This window comes from Puma concolor, unplaced genomic scaffold (genome assembly GCF_028749965.1).
Source record: "Puma concolor isolate L17-30 unplaced genomic scaffold, mPumCon1.1.hap2 unalloc_scaffold_31, whole genome shotgun sequence".
Taxonomy (NCBI): Eukaryota; Metazoa; Chordata; class Mammalia; order Carnivora; family Felidae; genus Puma; species Puma concolor.
In genome coordinates, this window is record NW_028240238.1 from 36,211 (window position 1) to 57,356 (window position 21,146).

Consider the following 21,146-nt stretch of genomic DNA (forward strand, 5'->3'; position numbering starts at 1 on the left):
TTATATAACAGTGAAATTAAGGAAGAGAAGGCTTTTTCAATATGATAAGCTGGTCCCCTTGAGTGGGCCTACTGTACTGTACAAATATCTCTTTGCTTTCTTTTTAATTCTGACTTTTATTTTTAATTTCTTCCATTGCTCGCTTATCTCTCTCTTTTTCCTTCTTATGGTATAAGCCCTGAAGGGAGACAGTAGACATTTGTTGGCTCTGATGGCAACTTACATCTGAGGAGTTGCTTGGCTTCTAAAATAAACTCTAAACGACACTTACTGTTTTAAGATGTAGCTTACATTTTAGTTTTTTTAAAATGTTCCATCATGTTTGAGAAGAAGTGAAAATTTTCATGCAGATCTGCAAAAATCTAATTTCCTTGGAAGCTCCCACAGACACTTGTATGACTCACCATCAATTGGCAGTATTTTCAGCAGCTTCTCTAGTTCCTCATCTGTGAGCTCAATTCCGAGATTTCCCAGAACATTTTTTAGCTCACTAGATTCAGTCTTCTCACCTTTGAAAATAAGAAATTTGGTATACATCTTCATTTCAGATAGCAGTAATAATTTCTTTTTTTTTTTAAGTTTTTAAATGTTTTATCACTTATTTTTGAGAGAGAGAGCGAGTGGGCGAGGGGCAGAGAGAGGGAGACACAGAATCTGAAGCAGGCTCCAGGCCCTGAGCTGTCAGCACAGAGCCTGATGCAGGGCTTGAACTCACAAGCTGCGAGATCATGACCTGAGCCGAAGTCGGACGATTAACCGACTGAGCCACCCAGGCACCTCCAGATAATAGTAATTATTTCTAATGAAAAAAGTTATTTTAGGATAATTAATACCATCTCCTTGTTTTCAGACTGAAAACTACAGTAATAAAAACAAACAAACATTTTCAACTACAGAATCAATGTAGATGATAGGTCAAATTTATTTTCTTAATGTGAACAAGAGAGTCTTCTAAAATCAGGACAGACTACTTTCAGAATGAAATTTGATCTATTAGTTAGAAAAATAGATGCTTGGGGCGCCTGGGTGGCGCAGTCGGTTGAGCGTCCGACTTCAGCCAGGTCACGATCTCGCGGTCCGTGAGTTCGAGCCCCGCGTCAGGCTCTGGGCTGATGGCTCGGAGCCTGGAGCCTGTTTCCGATTCTGTGTCTCCCTCTCTCTCTGCCCCTCCCCCGTTCATGCTCTGTCTCTCTCTGTCCCAAAAATAAATAAAAACGTGGAAAAAAAAAAAATTTAAAAAAAGAAAAATAGATGCTTATATGAATTTTTCTTTGAAAAAGTATTTTAATTTAAAAAATAAGAATTATATGATAAATACAATAAATTCATTACTTCCATCAATTTTAGGCTTCACTCTCTAATTTGCTGTGCCATTCTATACTGTGGTTATTAAACACTGGTGAAGTGAATTACATTATTGGCATAAACAACAGAGATTGTAGAATTTGAAAGCAAGAAATAGTATGGTAATTTCATTGCAAAATCAGATAATTTTATATCAATACATGTAACACTAGAAGCAAATATTTCATTAATAAATATAGAGAAATGTCAGAATTTACAAGTCAGTGATGAAGTACCAGGAAATATTAGCAAAAACCAAAATTTAATGTAGATAATTGGAATCCTAATTTTATAGTAACTTTTCAGTCACCTGTAAAATCTGTGATGTTTTCCATCAGTGTTTCTAGAGGAATTTTCTCATCAACTATAAGAGAAGATAAAATCGCAGTATATTATAGATCCCATATATTATGGATCTCATATATCATATAGACTTCAAATATTACATTCTAGATATAATACAAAAGTTTGTGGGAAAACATGGGAAGAACTATAACAGTTGCACTTAACTATGTGTCAGGCCCCATCATAATTGCTAATATTTACTTAAACAAATATTTTTGAACACACTTTTTAGATTATTATTCTAGTCCACTTTTATTCTAAGACAAGCATGAATAACAAGAAAATTCTAAACATGAAAACCACGCAATCGCAATGGTGCAGTTTGGCCTATAATATCTCAAATTTATTTGTGTTAGTAAGGGGAGGTTACTTAGAAGTGAATGTGTCTAAAGAATCTGCATTCTTGTATTCAAAACTGGAAAGACTCAACTACTAAACATGATACTTACAGAGAACATAAAAGTCATACATATCACACATATAGAAAACTGGTTTAATTTTGACTTTGTTAACTGGATACTCATAAACTCAAATGACATTCTCTGTGTTTTAGTCATTGATATGGTGTCTCACACTGCTCTTGGGCCTTCCCTTCTCCCTATGAAAAAGGGCATTTCCCCGCCCCCCCCCCCCCCCAAGTTTCTTGTAACTAACCTCTCTCCGGGGTTAACTAGTATATATGATAATATGCTTATCACCAACATGTATGTTTTCAGCCAGATCTTTAAGTTCCGTATCTGCAAGCTTTATCCCCAGGTTGTTCAGAACAGTGCCCAGGTTGTTCATATTGACCTTCCCACCTAAGAAAAGTGACGGTCCATAAGGAATATTAAATGACTTCAAAAGAGAATTTCTTACACTTTTTTGATACACATATCCCATTGTGAATTTCTTAAGCAGTAGATCATTATTCACAAAATTTGCTTCGGACCAAACAGAAAATGTTTGCTCTAAAGTGAAAAAAATAAATTAATGTTCAACAATTTTAGCACAGAGACAAAATATTCTAAGCAGTCAATTACAAATTTAGAACTATGGCTACTTCCCTTGAGACTTGTCTTGGGGACCAGCCTACAGAAACACAAGGTTTTAAATGGCATTTAATACTGAAATTAGTTTGAGAATAAGGTACAGAAATATGGGCTCAGAGTACAGAAAAGTCTCTCAAGAAATGGATGAAAAAGGGAAGAAAGAGATTGAGTTGTGGCCAAAAAGGGGTGTGGAGAGTTCTAGTTTGCTTATTTTATAGGATGGTGTATGTGGAACATGTGAATGGGCTGAAGAGGTTGAAAATGGCCAGTGGGGCAAGGTCTTAAAAGATACGGGAGACAGTGGAGTCAAGGGCATCCTGGTAAGCTTTGAGGAGGAAGAGGGACTTCTCACTCATCCTTTATACTAACATGGGTGTGCTTAAAGATACCTGAATAGGGAGGGATTGAAGATGTAAAGCTGAGGGCTATCACTCTTGCCAGCCTCGATTTTCTTAATGAATTAAAAAAAAAAAATCTGGTTGAGAAAATGGTGTTCAGTGAATGCTTAGGGAATTCTGGTACTGGAGGCAAACATTATTTAGTTCTAAACAATAGTAGGTTGACTTTTGATGAATGAACTGCCAATTTAGTTTTTTCTATTTATTACGTTCTCTGGATCACTGCTAATCATTTATATTTTTTCCCATGTAAACATGAAATTTGATATTTCTCTTCCTGAAAATTTCGAAAATGACAAGAAAGTGTGGTGCTTTACTTCCAAGATAGAACATCAGATTCAACTGCTAAAATAAAGATTGAGGTCCAAAAAAGCATACATTTGCAATCAGTACATATGACAGATGGCAGCATTCAAATTCACATCTTGGAAACAGTATAAAATGAAGATCTCATATTCATTTGTATTCTTATTATGTTTCTCACTCACCTTTAAGGGACTTTACACCATCTGGCAACCTGTTCTTAAAGACCTTGTTTTCATCTATAAAAAAGAACACAATTAAGGTCATAGAGAAATGATGTGGCTATTCACTAAAACTTTAGTAAAACTGAGATTTTCATGATTTGCCCTAGAAACTTCCCTCATTAAAATAAAGTTTGAGAGAAAATTAGGGAAAGTTTATAATATGGCAAGTCTATCTAAAATTTAGCATAGAAGGCACTCTATAACATACACAGCTTTTTTGGAAAATATCACCTCTGACCTTTTATCCCCTTCTAGTCTAACACCACTTCTTTCCCTTGGTTGCTTCCCACAATTGCCTATACGTATCTAAAAAGGTAAGGGTAGCCTCAGAAATGTAGTCCCCTTGATGGCATGAGTCAGCATCATGGGGATGATTATTCCAAAACAGAGAGTTAAACTGCATAGATGGAAATTTCCCTCTAGAATGAGTGAACATTTAAATTATTTTGTTTGGTATTTGTTTGTTTATTTACTGTTGCATCTTAGCAAATGGGGATAGTTTGAGTTTCTAAAAAAAAAAAAGCTTAAGAGGAGACAAAACAAACACGGGGTAAAAAAGCCAGGCAAAACAAGAAACAGACTCCTAACTATAGGGAACAAACTGATGGTCACCAGAGGGGAAGATGGCGAGGGAAGGGTGACACAGGTGATGGGGATGAAGGAGGGCACTTGTGATGAGCACAGGGTGATGTGTGGATGTGTTGAATCACCAAATTGTACACCCGAAACTAGTATTACACTGTATGTTAACTAACTGGAATTTAAATTAAAAAATCTTTAAAAGCTTCAAAGAAGACTTTAAGGTCACATCAGTATATAAATGCCTACCGTTGAAAGGCAGATTTTTCAGCAGCTTCAAACGTTCCTTATCTGTGAACTCTATTCCCATGTTTTTCAGAATAGCTTTCACATCTTTGACATCAACCTCCCTTCCTTAAAAAAATAGACATCATTACATATATACGAATTTAAAGGATCATCTAATGACTCCAAACAGGGAAAATTAATCTATGGCTATGTAGATTAAATCGGTACAGAATAAAGAGCATAGGCCAATGAGACCTCTCCAGATATACTGACGATGACTTTCACAGAAAAAGAATTTGATCTCTAAGTGCTAATAAAAGAAGTCACAGTCACAATGACAATGGCAAGGCAACTCTGAACCCTGTGAGATTTACATTATGTATCTGCTATTCAATTGGAATATTATAAATTACTTATTCAAATAAATGTATAAAATAAGGTAAGATCTGTTAGTCTCATTTTTTGTCAGTTATCTGTAGTCTTTATCAAAATTTTACTTCATATATTATTTCACTAGTACAGAGTTTGGCCATTCTAAAAAAGAGAAGAGCAAAATATACAAATAAAAAATATACCAGAAAACAAATGAGTTGCTAGTAATTTAATGAACAAATAAATGCCATAACTAATATGGCAATTGAGCAATAATGATGCAATATAATTACTATAAATACTAAATGTTTTAGATTCATAATTTCTCTCTTACCTGTAGTAGCTTTTACTCCATCCATCACCTCTTTCAGACCAACCATTCCATTAGCTACAAGAAAAGGCACAATGAAAATAATGTCAGAAGCCCAGAAGACAAATTTAAGGCATATATTTTAAGGAAACAATTCCATTAAAAATTCCTTACATCTTCATTTTACCTGAGACCATTTAGAAAATGCCTGGATCTCAGGGAGTTAAGATGATCTCCATTAATACAAAGGTCTCTTGTATACTAGAAACTGGGTCAGGAAAAGTGTGCTCTTCCTAGTATTTTGGATGCCATTATAAGCCATAGCTGAAGATACTATTGGAGTTGGCCAGGTATTCTGGTAACTTTACTTCATGTACCAACAAACAGCTGAGGAAGGGACCACTAATCCAGCTTGGTATGTTCTAAGATTGCTTCCTGCAGGAGATGTGTGTGAACTACATTAATGTATCAGAGCAGTTGATATGAAATATGGAAGGATGGAAGAGACTTCACATGGAGGAGAAGTTGAGAAAAATGTCCAGGGACATCATGCTATGCATGTGAAACTACAAGCAGCTCAACATGGCTTGAACAGTTAGAAAAATGAGAGAAGATATGTCCACACAGGCAGATGGAGCTTGAAGGTCTCATGCACTATGATAAAAATCTTTGAACACATTTTCGAGTGAAGATTTCATTAGACAGAAGGATAGATAGAAGAATGGCTTGACTTCTCTATAAATAGATTTTCATATCCCTATTATTTTGCTTTCTTATTATTTAGGCTATTAGAGTCCTGACAGCACCCTCTGCAGTTTTTGGTATATTTACGGAAAGATGATGCTGTTTTAGGTTAATTGTAATGAAGATCCAAGATTTATTCTGACTTTAAAATTGGGCTCTCCTCCAAGTGTCCATCAATAGATGAATGGATAAAGACGTAGCACATATGTGTGTGTGTGTGTGCATGTGTGCATGTGCGCGCGCGCGTGCGTGTGCGTGTGTGTGATGGAGTATTATTCAGCCTTAAAAAAGAATGGAATCTTGCCATTTGCAACAACATGGATGGAGCTAAAGAGTATAATGCTAAGAGAAATGTTAAAGACAAATACTATACTATTTCACTCATATGTGAAATTTAAGAAACAAAATGAGTAAACAAAGAAAAAAAAAAAAGAAGAGAGAGACAAACCAAGAAGTAGACTCTTAACTATAGAGAACAAACTGGTAGTTACCAGAGGGGAGGTGGGTGGGGGAATGGGTGAAACAGGTGATGGGGACTAAAGAGTATACTTATCACATATATATAGAATTGTTGATATATTGTATACCTGAAATAATATAATTTTCTATGTTAACTATATTGGAATTAAAATTAAAGACTTAAGTAAAAAAAATAAAATTGGGCTCTCCTCCAAACTTTCTAACATGTATCTGTCAATTAAATCTATTTTCAAACCTATCAGATATAAAGGAAAAATTAAAAAATGGCCTGAGGACATCTGTAGTGTTCACCATCAACTTGTAGATTTTTGGACAGCTTTGCAAGTTCCTCTTCCGTGAGCTCAAGTCCCAATTTTTTAAGGGTGTTGTCCAGGTTATTTACATGAACCTTTCCCCCTTAGGAAAGACAGAAGGTAGGAACATGAAAAAAAAAGTGTATTATGCCAAAATTCTGCATGCATATCAACTTTCTATTTATTTACTTATTATGTTTGTTTGTTTAAGGTGAAGTGATTTTTTCGTGCATGGAGAAGGGGTGTACAGAGTTGAAAAAAAATGCAAGTTCCATATGGAACTTCCTACAAGATAAAATATACGCTGTTATCAGTTAAAATGTGGGTAGACTGCAAGAATCATAAATAAGGAATGATACCAAAGTGAGGAGCCAGAATTCATAATTGGAATAAAAGTGTCAAGTTGGGGAATGTCAGACAGTATGACTTTTAATTGGGTCTTACTCACCATTGAGAGATTTCACACCCTTTAGCAACCTGTTGTGATATACCTTTCCAGCAGCTGTAAGAAAAGCCATAATTCATGCAATGGGGAAATTAACATGAAATCACAAAAATGGTGTGAAATAAATAATAATTTAAATAAATAATTTCAAAAATAACATTTTAAGAAGAGTTGTCTCTAATTTTTAGTTTATTTCATCTAATATAATGAAGTTTGGAAACAAAAACCTCTCTCCTTGTGACAAACTTCTTTATTCCAGTACCTGAGGAAGTCTCCTTGCTCAAACATGAGTATAGCTTCCCTGTGCTTTTAAATTTCTGCTTCCCATCTTTATTTTTTTGTCATGGATCTCCAATCTTTCTTTTTTTTTCTCTTCTCATGATATGAACAAATTAGTAGCTTGATAGGTAACAATATGTTTAGCTGTTAATGTCAACTCTTGTCTAAAGGGTTATTTAACTTCCAATATAAATTCTAAGCGACAGTAACAGGTTTCTATATACTTAAAACTCAATTTAATATTTTTTCTTTTATACTTTTGGAGAAAAATAAATAGAAACAAAGTTGGAAATATTTACACAGACCTAAAGACCAACAAAAGACCTCCATGACACCTCTATCAATCTCACCGTCAATTGGCAGTGTTTTCAGTAGCTTCTCTTTTTCCTGATCTGTGAGCTCAATCCCCAGGCTTCCCAGGAAAATTTTCAGGTCATTAGAATCGACCTTCTCATCTTTTAAGAGAGGGAACAATAGACATATAAGCTTTTGGAACTCTGGTATTCTATCAAGTTGTAAAATATGTTCTATGAAGTTTAATGATATCCTAATATCAAGATGAGGTGTTAGGCGAAGATGTTCTCAATTGCAGAACCGTTGAGCATATCTTATGGTAATAAAGCATATCTTTAGGAGCATATCTTATGGTATCTTATGGTAATAAAATACCACATTTATTATAAATTAAAGACCTTTTTTCCTAAAGCTGGAAAAAAACAACTTTCAGAATAAAATCTGATGAGTGAATTAAGATAACGCAGATTCGTATATAAATTATTCTTCAAAAACATTTGCTTTGGTAAGAATTATTGATGATATCAGGAATACATTATCTTGATCATTTCTAAGCTTCACCATGCCATTTTCTATACATTTCTAGATATTTTTCATTTAAACATTTGTGACCCAAAGCATGTTACTTGCACAAGTAACAGAAAACTTAGGATTTAAAATTGACATATAGTCTTGTATCCTAGTGTAGAAACTTTCCTAATGTCAATCCAGGATTCATATATTTAAAAATAAAACATCAGAATTTATAAGATACCAGAAATACCACTGAAAAAAAACTATTATAAAGGACCGAAACCCTAGATTTACATCAACTTCTCATTTACCTGTAAAAGTTTGCAGTTCCTTCATCGGTGTTTTAGGAGAAGTCCTCCTATCAACTGCAAAAGAAAATTAAAGTCATAATGAGATATAAAAGACTCATGAAATATCGTGAAAAACAATGTGGGAATAAATATAATAAATCCTAACTTACTATGTGCCAGGCATTATCTTAAGTACTTTATATATGCTTACTTAAGAACTATTTACTGAAGAATATCTTTCTAGGCTATTAATTTATTCAGTTTTCATTGTCTTCATTAATACTAGAAAGAAAAGCCTAAACATAAAAACATGCCATTTCAAAAATATTAATTTTACTTATAGTTCTCTACCATTTCAAAGCTATACGCATTAGTAATGGGAAGAAATTCAGAAGTACCGTCATCTAAGTGGCCTGCATGTTTCTTTTTAAAATGTGGAAGACTGTCCTCTAGTGACCATAATATGGGTAAAGAACATAAAAGACATTCATACAAAGGGCAATGTTTTCACGGTGACTTGGTAGCTGGCTGCTTATATGCTGTTTACATGCTTTGCCCGTACTTATAGCTTCCTACTATCAGTGTAGATTACCATTCCTAAGGGCCCTTTCCCTCGCAACCTTTATTGTCCAAGCTCTCCCAACATGGAACTATGGTATCTGGAAACTTGCTCACCATCACCAGGGAGATTTTGAGTCAGAGCCTCAAGTTCCTTATCTGAGAGCTTGATTCCCATATTATCCAGTATTGCGTTCAAGTCGTTGACATTGACTTTCCCATCTAAGGAAAGAGAGTCCATGAAGAAAATTATGTAACTTCAAAAAAGAGGTTCATAAAGCTTTTAGAGACACATGCCCTGTTGTGAATTGCATGAGCTATATGCTAGTGTTCACAAAGATTACATATCATTTCGGGAGGGGGGGGGGGTCATATATTCTCTAAAGCCTATTCACAGACCCCCCTTAGTAGTAAGGTTAATAATCCTTGTTCTAAAATGTGAAAAAAAAAAACACACCAATTTTAGAACAAGAGACTAAGGACCTTATTATGCCTATAGAGAAAGTCAACTATGACATTAGAACGAAGGTCACTTCTCGTGAGATTTGTCTTGGGGATCAGACTATAAAATACAAAGTTTTAAATACCATTGAATAAATGCTAAGTGAATTCTAGTTCTGGAGGCAAACATTTTTTACTTCTAAACAGTAAGTTTTGATGACTGAATTCCCAGTTTAGTATTTATCTGCAGCTGATTAAATTCCCTGAATCAGTGCTAATCTTGTCTGTCACATTTTGCTATGCAAACTTGAAATCTGGTATTTTTTCTCTTGAAAAGTTTGGAAGAATCTTGAGAAAGTAGAAGGCTTTCTTCCTAGATATAAAGTAAAAGATCAGCAGCTAACGTGAAGCTTGATCTTCAGTGGGAGCATAAATTTGCAGTCAGTATATATGATCAGTATAGCAGCAACCACTAATACCTTGGAAACAGTATAAAAGCAAGGATCCCATATTGGTCTGCACTCTCATTATGCTGCTCACGTACCTTTTAGAGACATCACAACTTCTAGCAACCTGTTTTGAAAGATCTTGTCATCATCTATAAGAAAAGGCAGAATTTAAGTCACAGAGAAATGTGGAAAATCACAGAGAAATTAGGAAAAATGACTTTTCAAGAGTTTTCTCTTATTTTAATAAAATTTGAGAGAAAATCGGGTGAAATTTAGCACATCATGCACACCTCTGTTCTTCTTCCCAATCCTGCCTTTATTCACTTCCAATTATTAATCCTTTCTTCTTTCACAAATCCCAGTTTAACCTTTGTTTTTTCCTTGTTTGTTTTTCACTATTGATAAAAAGACCCATCGTAATGGAAATGCTGCTTCCTAATCTAAAAGTAAAACCACTTAGGGATTCATTTCAGGTATAAGTGGACATTCTAAAAAAAATTTTTTTTGAAATGGATTTTCTATTTTCTAGAACTTAGGAAATGGAGATAATTTTAGAGCTTCTCGCAGACACAGAAATCTAAAACTTCTTTTTGGGGACAGCTGGGTGGTGCAGTTAATTAAGCATCCAACTCTTGGTTTTGGCTCAGGTCATATCTCACGGGTTGTGAGATCGAGCTCTGAGTCCGGCTCTGTGCTGACAGTGCGGAGCCTGCTCGGGAATCTTTCGCTCTCCCTCTCTCTCTGCTCCTCCCTAACTCACACATGTTCTCACCCTCTCAATATGAATAAATAAACTTAAAAAAAAACCTCTCTTTGAATACATCAATATTTAAAATGCTTACCCTTAAAAGGAAGAGTTTTCACCAGCTCCAAGCATTCTTTACCTTTGAGCTCGATCCCCATGTTTCCCAGAACAGCTTTAACGCTATTGACATCAACATTTTCTCCTTAATAAAAAGATTAAAACAATGACATACATGGAATTTAAGTACAATCAAATTATTGCAAATAATTAAACTAAATTAGGATGCTAAAACAATAGGATTATGAGCTGGGGAAAGTAATGATCACTGAGCTCTGCCCAAATACATGGAGATAATGTCATTTATGGAAACATAATTGCCTTTTTTAAAATAAGTTTATTTATTTTTGAGACAGAGAGAGACAGAGCATGAATGGGGGAGGGGCAGAGAGAGAGGGAGACACAGAATCAGAAGCAGGCTCCAGGCTCTGAGCCATCAGCCCAGAGCCCGACGCAGGGCTCCAACTCACGGACCGTGAGATCGTGACCTGAGCTGAAGTCAGACGCTTAACCGATTGAGCCACCCAGGTGCCCCAGCTTTCTAAAGGCTAATAAGAGATGGCACTGTCACTCTTAAATACTGAGAACAATACTGAGGGGTGATCGGGGGTAGGGGAGAGGGGAAAGTGGGTGATGGGCATCGAGGAGGGCACCTGTTGGGATGAGCACTGGGTGTTGTATGGAAACCAATTTGACAATAAATTATACTTAATAAAAAAACAAGAGAGAGAGAGATGGCACTCTCAACGGTGGTCATGAGAATGTATCCACAGGAGTTCCAACTATGGAGAACATAATTAACCAAGGGCCCCACCTTCTGCTTTGAAAGTAACCTGTGTTTTTTTGCACTAATGCCATATGTATCATTGGCACTGGCCAATCACAAGTGCAGCCAAGATACTAGGGGAGCCCTGTTCCTGGAAGATACAGGATGGTGATTCTAACCAGAGGATTCTTGAAAGCACTTTTGCCAGGCCCTCCTCAGACTGCATGACAATCTAGGATGCTTCCGCCCAAACATTTCTTCCTCTTTCCTTCACCTGGTGACAGATTTGCCCTGCAGTCTGACAGCCTCCCAGCCTTTCAGGCATCCTCCTTATTTTCTCTTACGCAGGCATTTCCCCTAATAATGTCCTGGCATGTTTAACCCTGCCCCGGCTTTTGCTTCTTGGGAGGCTTGGACTAACATACTCAAAATGACAATGACACAAAGTGGGTATTATAGATCTCTTTTGTCAATTTTCAAGCTGCAGATGGCTTATCTTCATAATTCTATTGACATGAAGAATGTATCACCTCTCCTTTAAGTAATTACCAGGGACTTTTCCAAAGATCCATTTCACCTTTTATTGTACATTTTGGCTGTCTTAAAATAAGGAAAATGAAGTGTATTCGTGAAGAATACATCAGAAAATTCTCCAATTTCTGGGCTACTGGTTATGAAAACCTTAAACAAATAGGAGGTAAAAATGATAGAATTAGCCTAGCAATTAAGGCATGAAGAAAAACAGTTCTGTAAAAATTAGGATCCTATGTTTACATTAACTTCTCAATCACCCGTGACAGCTTTCACGCCATCCGTCACTTTATTCAGATCAACTTTTCCATTAGCTATGAAGAGAAGGGACAATTGAGACATGTAATCAATGTCATGAGCTCCAAAAAACATATACAAAGGACATACGTTGATGGAAAATTCCAGATAAATTCCATTAATATCATAATTTTATACACACTTATATTAAATCTCTGAATTTCAAGGATTTAAGCTGATCTATTTTTCCAGTGTTTCTGGATCATTGGTATTTATCAGCTCTCTGGTAGCACTTCAGGTACTGCTGTGAGCCATGAGTGCCATAGCTCATATAGGAACCACTAATTCAAACTAGAGTGTTAAATGAATACATCATAGAGTATGTAGTGCCTGGCAAGTTAAAATATCAGATTTTAACTAAAGGAAAGGGGAATGCATAGAAAGAGTCTTCTACATGGAAGAGAGGCTGAGAAATATAAAGTAAAACCACACCTGGGTACAACATATACAACATATACATATGCAGTGCATGGAGAACTATAGTCGGTTCAGCACTGCAGAAGAATAAAGTATGGATTTGGGAAAGGAAAGTTCATACAAGAGAGGAAGGTTGGACTCAGATTATTAAGGGATTTGTAAGTAATTTTAAGAAGCTTAGCCTTTATCTACTAGGTTATATAGAATCATTGAGTGGTTGGTTATAAGTTCAAGAATGATATGGACCAATTTGCATTTTATTTTAATTTTCTTTAACTTTAAATTATAATTAATTTTATTATTACAAAATTACATTTATATTGAAATATATAGAGAGTGATGTCATCAAGATGGTGACATAAGTTTTTCCTGACTTCAGTCCCCCTCACAAAAAGACCATCTTGCAAGTATCCACAGACAAGACACCATTGTGAAAATCCCAGGGTATGGTTGTGAGGCTGTGAATCTCCCTGAAACCACAGAGACTGAGAAGGACCACATTAGAAGGGTAAGACAATCAGCTATGCTCTGACTGCACTGCCCTCTCCCAGGCTAGTATAGTGCTGCACTGAGAGGGCTTCCCAGAGCTATGGTTTCTCTGGTGGGAAAAAGAGAGCCCAAGGTAGACATCCAGCTCCTCCAGAGTTGTGGGTTGCTTCCTGGAAGGCCCACCTGGGTCCTGTCCCATAGGTATTGGGGGGGAGGTATCCGTGGGTCTTAACCATTTGAGATCAGAATGAGATGGAGAAGGGAAACATGGCTTACGTTAACCAGCACTTGGATCTTGGCAGATTGTTTCTCCTAGCAGCAGTGCCTGAGTAGATATCTGACACAGTGGTTTTGCCCATCTGCAGAGCCAAAATGGTGGTCCCTCTGGCCAGGGAACCATTCTGCTTGATTTGGGTCCCCAGCCAATAAGCCTTTCTGGCCTGGGAACCTCTTCGATCACCCCATCCAGATGAGGAAGCAAATTCATGGCTCCTGCCTATTGCTGAGTATAGATAGTCCTCTGTCCTGCCTGACCAGAAAACCTATTGAGACCATCCCAGAGACTGTGTAGATTACCCTACAGCCCCTCTTACAGCAGCGCCTGAGTGAAGAGCCCACTCATTGGCTCTGTCTCTCTGCAGAACTGAGCTAGTGGCACTATCTGGCCAGGGATACTGATGGATACTCCTGCCCGACTCAGGTACCCAGCCAATAAGCCTTATCAGCAAAGGAGCCTATGATATAGAGACTGGGCTGGGAAGGAAATTCAAAGCCCTGACCAGGGATGAATATAGCTTCCAGCCTTATCTGACCAAGAAGCCTAACCAGAACACCTGGGAAGTTGCATAGTCCATCCTACAGATCTGGTTATAATGGTGCCTGAGCAGAGACCCCAAAATTGACAACCTAGAAGAAACGGATAAATTATTCCTAGAAACATACAACCTACTGAGATTGAATCATGAAGAAACAGAAAATCTGAAGAGACCAAAAACAAGTAAGGATATTGAGTCAATAATCAAAATCTTCTTCCCCAAAAGTCCAGGACAAATGGTTTTATTGCTGAATTTTTACCATTTAATGAAGAGTTAACACCAATCCTTCTCAAATTCTTCCCAAAAAATTTAAGAGGAGGGAACACTGCCAAACTCATTTACAAGGTAGCATTTACCCTGATACCAAAGCCAGACAAAGATACTACAAAAAAATTAAAACTATAGGCCAATGTCCCTGACGAATATAAATGCAAAAATTCTCAACAAAATTCTAGCAAACCAATTCAATAGCACATTAAAAGGATCATATAGCATGATTAAGTGGGATTCATCCCTAGGATGCAAAGATATTTCACCATGTGCAAATCCATAAATGTGACATACTGCATTAATAGAATGAAAGATAAAAATCACATGATCATCTCAATTGATGCAGAAAAAGCATACGACAAAATTCAACATCCATTCATGATAAAAGCTGTCACTAAATTAGGTATAGAAGGAAAGAATCTCAACATAATAAAGGCCATGTATGACAATACTCAATACTTAACATCATATTCTAACAGTGAAAGGTTGAAAGCTTTTCCTCTATAATCAGAAATAAGACAAGTGCTCACTCTTACCACTCCTATTCAGTATAGTACTAGAAGTGTTAGCTAGAACAATTAGGCAAGAAAAGAAATAAAAGTCACCAGAATCAGAAAGAAAGAAAGAAAGAAAGAAAGAAAGAAAGAAAGAAAGAAAGAAAGAAAGAAAGAAGTAAAAGTGTGTCTATTTGCAGATGACATTATTTTAAGTATAGAAAATCCTAAAGACTCAACCAAAAAAAAATAATAACTTGTTAAATTTAATGAATGAATTCAGTAAAGATGCAGGATACAAAATCAACATACAAAAATCAATGGTGTTTCTATATACTAACAATGAATTATCAGAAAAAGAAATGAAGAAAATAATCTCACTTACAACAGCATCACAAACTATAAAGTACTTAGGAGTAAATTTGGAAGAGACACAAATAGAAAGATATCCTGTGTTCATAGATTAGAAGAATTATTAACCTTAAAATGTCCACACTAAGGGAATGCCATCTATAGATTCAGTGTAATTCTTAAGATTCCAATGGCATTTTTTACACATACATAAAACATAATCCTAAAATTCATTTGGAACCACAAAAGCTAAACCAATCCTCAAAAGAAGGGTAAAGCTGGAGGATCACAATTTTTTACTTCAAACTGTATTATAAAGCTATAGTAATCAAAACAGTATGGCACTGGCATAAAAACACACACTTGGACCAATGAAAGAGAATCAAGGGCTTAGATACAAACTCATACATATATGGCCAACTTCTATTTGACACAGAAGCCAACAATATTCAAGCAAGCCTAGAATACTCAATGGAGAAAAGAGTGTCTTCATTAAATGTTGTTAGGAAAATTGGATATTTACATGACAAAGAGTGAGATTAGACCCCTGTCTTATACTGTTCACAAAAATCAACTCAAAATGAATTAAAGAATTAAATGTAAGGCCTGAAAGCGTACATAAAACTCCCAAGGGAAACGGAGAAAAAACCTCTTTGATGTTGCTCTTGGCAATGATTTTTTGGATGTGACTCCTACAAAGCACAAGCAACAATATAAAAAATAAATAAGTAGGGCTACATCAAACTGAAAAGCTTCTCTGCATGGCAAAATAACCATAAGAGACCCTTAAATACAGAGAACAAACTGAGGTTGATGAGGTTTGGAGGGGAGGTAAATGGGTGACAGGCACTAAGGAGGGCACTTTTCAGGATGAGCACTGGGTGTCATATGTAAGAGATGAATCTCTGGGTTCTACTCTTGAAGCTAAGACTACACTGTATGTTCACTAACTTGAGAATAATAATAATAAAAAAAGAATCAACAAAATGAAAAGACAGCCTATGTAATGGAAGAAAATATTTACAAACCATGTATCTTATAAGAGGTTAATATCCAAACTATATAAGGAACTCATATACCTCAATAACAAAGAAACCAAATAACACAATTTAAAAATGGGTGAAATATCTGAAAAGACATTTTTCCAAGGAAGATATTCAAAGGGCCAACGGGTCCATTAAAAGGTGGCTCATCCTCGCTAATCATCAGGGAAATGTAAATCAAAACCACAATGACGTATCACCTCACACCTGTTAGAATGGCTATCATCAAAAAGACAAGAGATAGAAAGTACTGGTAAGGATGTGGGAGAAAGGGAAGCCTCGTGCACTGCTGGTGAAAGTGTAAATTGGTGCAGCCAACGTGAAGAGTATGAAGGTTCCTCAAAAAATTAAAAATGGAACTACATATGATCCAGAAATTATGATTTGGGTATATATCCAAAGTAAACAAAATCACTGTCTTGAAGAGATAACTACATCTTCACATCCATTATAGCATAATTTATAATAGCAAAGACATGGAAGAAACCTAAGCATCCATTGATGGAGGGATACATAAAGAAAATGTGGGGTATATATACAATGGGATATGAGGGTATATATGAGTTTTGGAAGCGTGTGGGTGTTTAGGAATTTGTCCATTTCTTCTAGGTTGTCCAGTTTGTTGGCATATAATTTTTCATAGTATTCCCTGATAATTGCTTGTATCTCTGAGGGATTGGTTGTAATAATTCCATTTTCATTCATGATTTTATCTATTTGGGTCATCTCCCTTTTCTTTTTGAGAAGCCTGGCTAGAGGTTTATCGATTTTGTTTATTTTTTCAAAAAACCAACTCTTGGTTTCGTTGATCTGCTCTACAGTTTTTTTAGATTCTATACTGTTTATTTCTGCTCTGATCTTTATTATTTCTCTTCTTCTGCTGGGTTTAGGCTGCCTTTGCTGTTCTGCTTCTATTTCCTTTAGGTGTGCCGTTAGATTTTGTATTTAGGATTTTTCTTGTTTCTTGAGATAGGCCTGGATTGCAATGTATTTTCCTCTCAGGACTGCCTTCGCTGCATCCCAAAGCATTTGGATTGTTGTATTTTCATTTTCACTTGTTTCCATATATTTTTTAATTTCTTCTCTAATTGCCTGGTTGACCCATTCATTCTTTAGTAGGGTGTTCTTTAACCTCCATACTTTCGGAGGTTTTCCAGACTTTTTCCTGCGGTTGATTTCAAGCTTCATAGCATTGTGGTCTGAAAGTATGCATGGTATGATCTCAATTCTTGTATACTTATGAAGGGCTGTTTTGTGACCCAGTATGTGATCTACCTTGGAGAATGTTCCATGTGCACTCGAGAAGAAAGTATATTCTGTTGCTTTGGGATGCAGAGTTCCAAATATATCTGTCAAGTCCATCTGATCCAATGTATCATTCAGGACCCTTGTTTCTTTATTGACCGTGTGTCTAGATGATCTATCCATTTCTGTAAATGGAGTGTTAAAGTCCCCTGCAATTACCACATTCTTATCAATAAGGTTGCTTATGTTTATGAGTAATTGTTTTATATATTTGGGGGCTCCTGTATTCGGCGCATAGACATTTATAATTGTTAGCTCTTCCTGATGGATAGACCCTGTAATTATTATATAATGCCCTTCTTCATCTCTTGTTACAGCCTTTAATTTAAAGTCTAGTTTGTCTGATATAAGTATGGCTACTCCAGCTTTCTTTTGACTTCCAGTAGCATGATAAATAGTTCTCCATCCCCTCACTCTCAATCTAAAGGTGTCCTCAGGTCTAAAATGAGTCTCTTGTAGACAGCAAATAGATGGGTCTTGTGTTTTTTTTATCCATTCTGATACCCTATGTCTTTTGGTTGGCGCATTTAGTCCATTTACATTCAGTGTTATTATAGAAAGATACGGGTTTAGAGTCATTGTGATGTCTGTAGGTTTCATGCTTGTAGCGATGTCTCTGGTACTTTGTCTCACAGGGTCCCCCTTAGGATCTCTTGTAGGGCTGGTTTAGTGGTGACGAATTCCTTCAGGTTTTGTTTGTTTGGGAAAACCTTTATCTCTCCTTCTATTCTAAATGACAGACTTGCTGGATAAAGGATTCTCAGCTGCATATTTTTCCTGTTCATCACATTGAAGATCTCCTGCCATTCCTTTCTGGCCTGCCACGTTTCAGAAGAGAGATCGGTCATGAGTCTTATAGGTCTCCCTCTATATGTTAGAGCACGTTTATCCCTCGCTGCTTTCAGAATTTTCTCTTTATCCTTGTATTTTGCCAGTTTCACGATGATATGTCGTGCAGAAGATCGATTCAAGCTACGTCTGAAGGGAGTTCTCTGTGCCTCTTGGATTTCTATGCCTTTTTCCTTCCCCAGATCAGGGAAGTTCTCAGCTATGATTTCTTCAAGTACCCCTTCAGCACCTTTCCCTCTCTCTTCCTCCTCTGGAATACCAATTATGCGTAGATTATTTCTTTTTAGTGCATCACTTAGTTCTCTAATTTTCCCCTCATACTCCTGGATTTTTTTATCTCTCTTTTTCTCAGCTTCTTCTTTTTCCATAATTTTATCTTCTAGTTCACCTATTCTCCCCTCTGCCTCTTCAATCTGAAGCGTGGTCATTTCATTTTGCAGCTCGTTTATCGCATTTTTTAGCTCCTCCTGACTATTCCTTAGTCCCTTGATCTCTGTAGCAATAGATTCTCTGCTGTCCTCTATACTGTTTTCAAGCCCAGTGATTAATTTTATGACTATTACTGTTAATTCACTTTCTGTTACATTGTTTAAATCCTTTTTGATCATTTCGTTAGCTGTCGTTATTTCCTGGAGATTCTTTTGAGGGGAATTCTTCCGTTTGGTCATTTTGGATACTTTCTGGAGTGGTGCGGAACTGCAGGGCACTTCCCCTGTGCTGTCTTGAATAACTCGCGTTGGTGGGTGGGGCCGCAGTCAGACCTGATGTCTGCCCCCAGCCCACCGCTGGGGCCACAGTCAGACTGGTGTGTGCCTTCTCTTCCCCTCTCCTAGGGGCGGGATTCACTGTGGGGTGGTGTGGCCTCTCTGGGCTACTTGCACACTGCCTGGCTTGTGGTGCTGGGGATCTGGCGTATTAGCTGGGGTAGATAGGCAAGGTGCATGGGGGGCGGGAGGGGCAGGCTCAGCTCACTTCTCCTTCTGTGATCCGCTTTGGGAGGGGCCCTGCAGCAGCTGGAGGGAGTCAGGCGCGCCGCCGGAGGTGTGGGTCCGCAGAAGCACAGCGTTGGGTGTTTGCGTGGCGCAAGCGAGTTCCCTGGCAGGAACTGGTTCCCTTTGGGATTTTGGCTGGGGGGTGGGCGAGGGAGATGGCGCTGGCGAGCGCCTTTCTTCCCCGCCAAACTGAGCTGTGTTGTCCCGGGGCTCAGCAACTCTCCCTCCCATTGTCCTCCAGCCCTCCTGTTCTCGGAGCAGAGCTGTTAGCTTATAACCTTCCAGATGTCAAGTCCCGCTTGCTGTCGGAACACACTCCGTCCGGCCCCTCCGCTTCTGCAAGCCAGACTCGGGGGCTCTGCTTGGCTGGCGGGCTGCCCCTCCGCCCCGACTCCCTCCCGCCAGTCTGTAGCACGCACGGCCTCTCCGCCCTTCCTACCCTCTTCCGTGGGCCTCTCGTCTGCGCTTGGCTCTGGAGACTCCGTTCTGCTAGTCTTCTGGGGGTTTTCTGGGTTATTTAGGCAGGTGTAGGTGGAATCTAAGTGATCAGCAGGATGCGGTGAGCCCAGCGTCCTCCTACGCCGCCATCTTCCTCTCCGTCCTAACTCTACTATTCACTGATTTAATACAGAATATTTTTCCCCCACATAGAAGAGGTGTCATATATTAATGTCAAATTAAAAAAAAAAAAGAATTTGCTACCAAGACACACAATTGAAATTATTTATTTTTATTTATTATTTTGAAAGAGAAAGAGAGACAGAGAGAGAGAGAGAATGAGTGAGTGAGGGGCAGAGATAAAGAGAGGGACAGAAATCCCAAGCAGGCTCCATGTTTTCAGGGCAGAGCCCCATGTGGCGCTTGATATCATGAACCTCAGACCATGACCCGAGTCAAAATCAAAAGTCAGCTGCTTAACCAACTGAGCCACCCAGGCACCCCAGAATTTAAATTTTATTACTAACATGCAGAGATTTAAAAGTGTAACTCTAAGAAATTAGATAAAAAACGATCTATCAAATGAAGGATAAAATGGTAGAAAAAGCAAAGAAATAAAAGTCTTTGAAATATAATTTTGAGTAAAACTTATATTCTTAGATTTATATTAACTTCTCACCTGTAAGAGTTTTCACTCCATCCATCAATTTATCAAGATCAACCTTCCCATTATCTATAAAAAAAGGTAAAGATAAAAATAATAAAATGATGCAGACTCAGAAAAACAGAGTATGAAAACCTTATATTGTGAAAGTCCACTTCTTTTCATTGTGCTCTATGTCAATCCTCAACTTATAAATCCAGTTCTTCAGAAATTCTAGGATAGAAGACGTGCCCTATTCCCTATCAGAGGTGAGCCAACTATCGTCCATTGGCCAAATCCAGCCCACTGCCACGTATCTTTTTATTTGTTCACCACCTAGCTTTATATGGCCCATGAGCTAAGAATCATTTTTACATTTTCAAATGATTGTAAAACCCAAAAGGATATTATTTGTGACACATAAAACTTACACAAATTTAAAATTTTAGTGTCCATAAATAACATTTTATTGGAACACAGCCACACTAATTTGTTTACACATTGTTTACAGCTGCTTTTGTACTACAACAACATTACTGAGAAGTAGGACAGAGATCACATCAACCACAAAGCCTGAAGTATTTATTATTTGACCTTTATAGAAACATTGCTGACCCTGCCCTAGAAGATAGAGTCCACTCAGAGGCAATTTATACTCCTGAATTGTTTAGATTCACCCTACTTTATAAACCTGGAAGAAACTATTATTGATGTTGGCCATGTT

General features: G+C 37.3%; 1 protein-coding gene across 1 annotated transcript in view; it reads right to left on the minus strand.

Annotated features, from left to right (window-relative positions):
- LOC147571280 (uncharacterized) overlaps positions 1–21,146 on the minus strand; it is a 41,352-nt gene that overhangs the window by 10,521 nt on the left and 9,685 nt on the right. The window contains exons 3-16 of the mRNA XM_086696452.1: positions 20,459–20,512; positions 10,763–10,867; positions 10,016–10,069; positions 9,148–9,252; positions 8,494–8,547; positions 7,726–7,830; positions 7,100–7,153; positions 6,650–6,754; positions 5,159–5,212; positions 4,474–4,578; positions 3,607–3,660; positions 2,388–2,489; positions 1,655–1,708; positions 405–509 (exon numbers count right to left, since the gene is read on the minus strand). Of these exons, the coding sequence (XP_086552578.1) occupies positions 405–509; positions 1,655–1,708; positions 2,388–2,489; positions 3,607–3,660; positions 4,474–4,578; positions 5,159–5,212; positions 6,650–6,754; positions 7,100–7,153; positions 7,726–7,830; positions 8,494–8,547; positions 9,148–9,252; positions 10,016–10,069; positions 10,763–10,867; positions 20,459–20,512 (1,110 nt within the window). The remainder of the gene's footprint in view (positions 1–404; positions 510–1,654; positions 1,709–2,387; positions 2,490–3,606; positions 3,661–4,473; positions 4,579–5,158; positions 5,213–6,649; positions 6,755–7,099; positions 7,154–7,725; positions 7,831–8,493; positions 8,548–9,147; positions 9,253–10,015; positions 10,070–10,762; positions 10,868–20,458; positions 20,513–21,146) is intronic.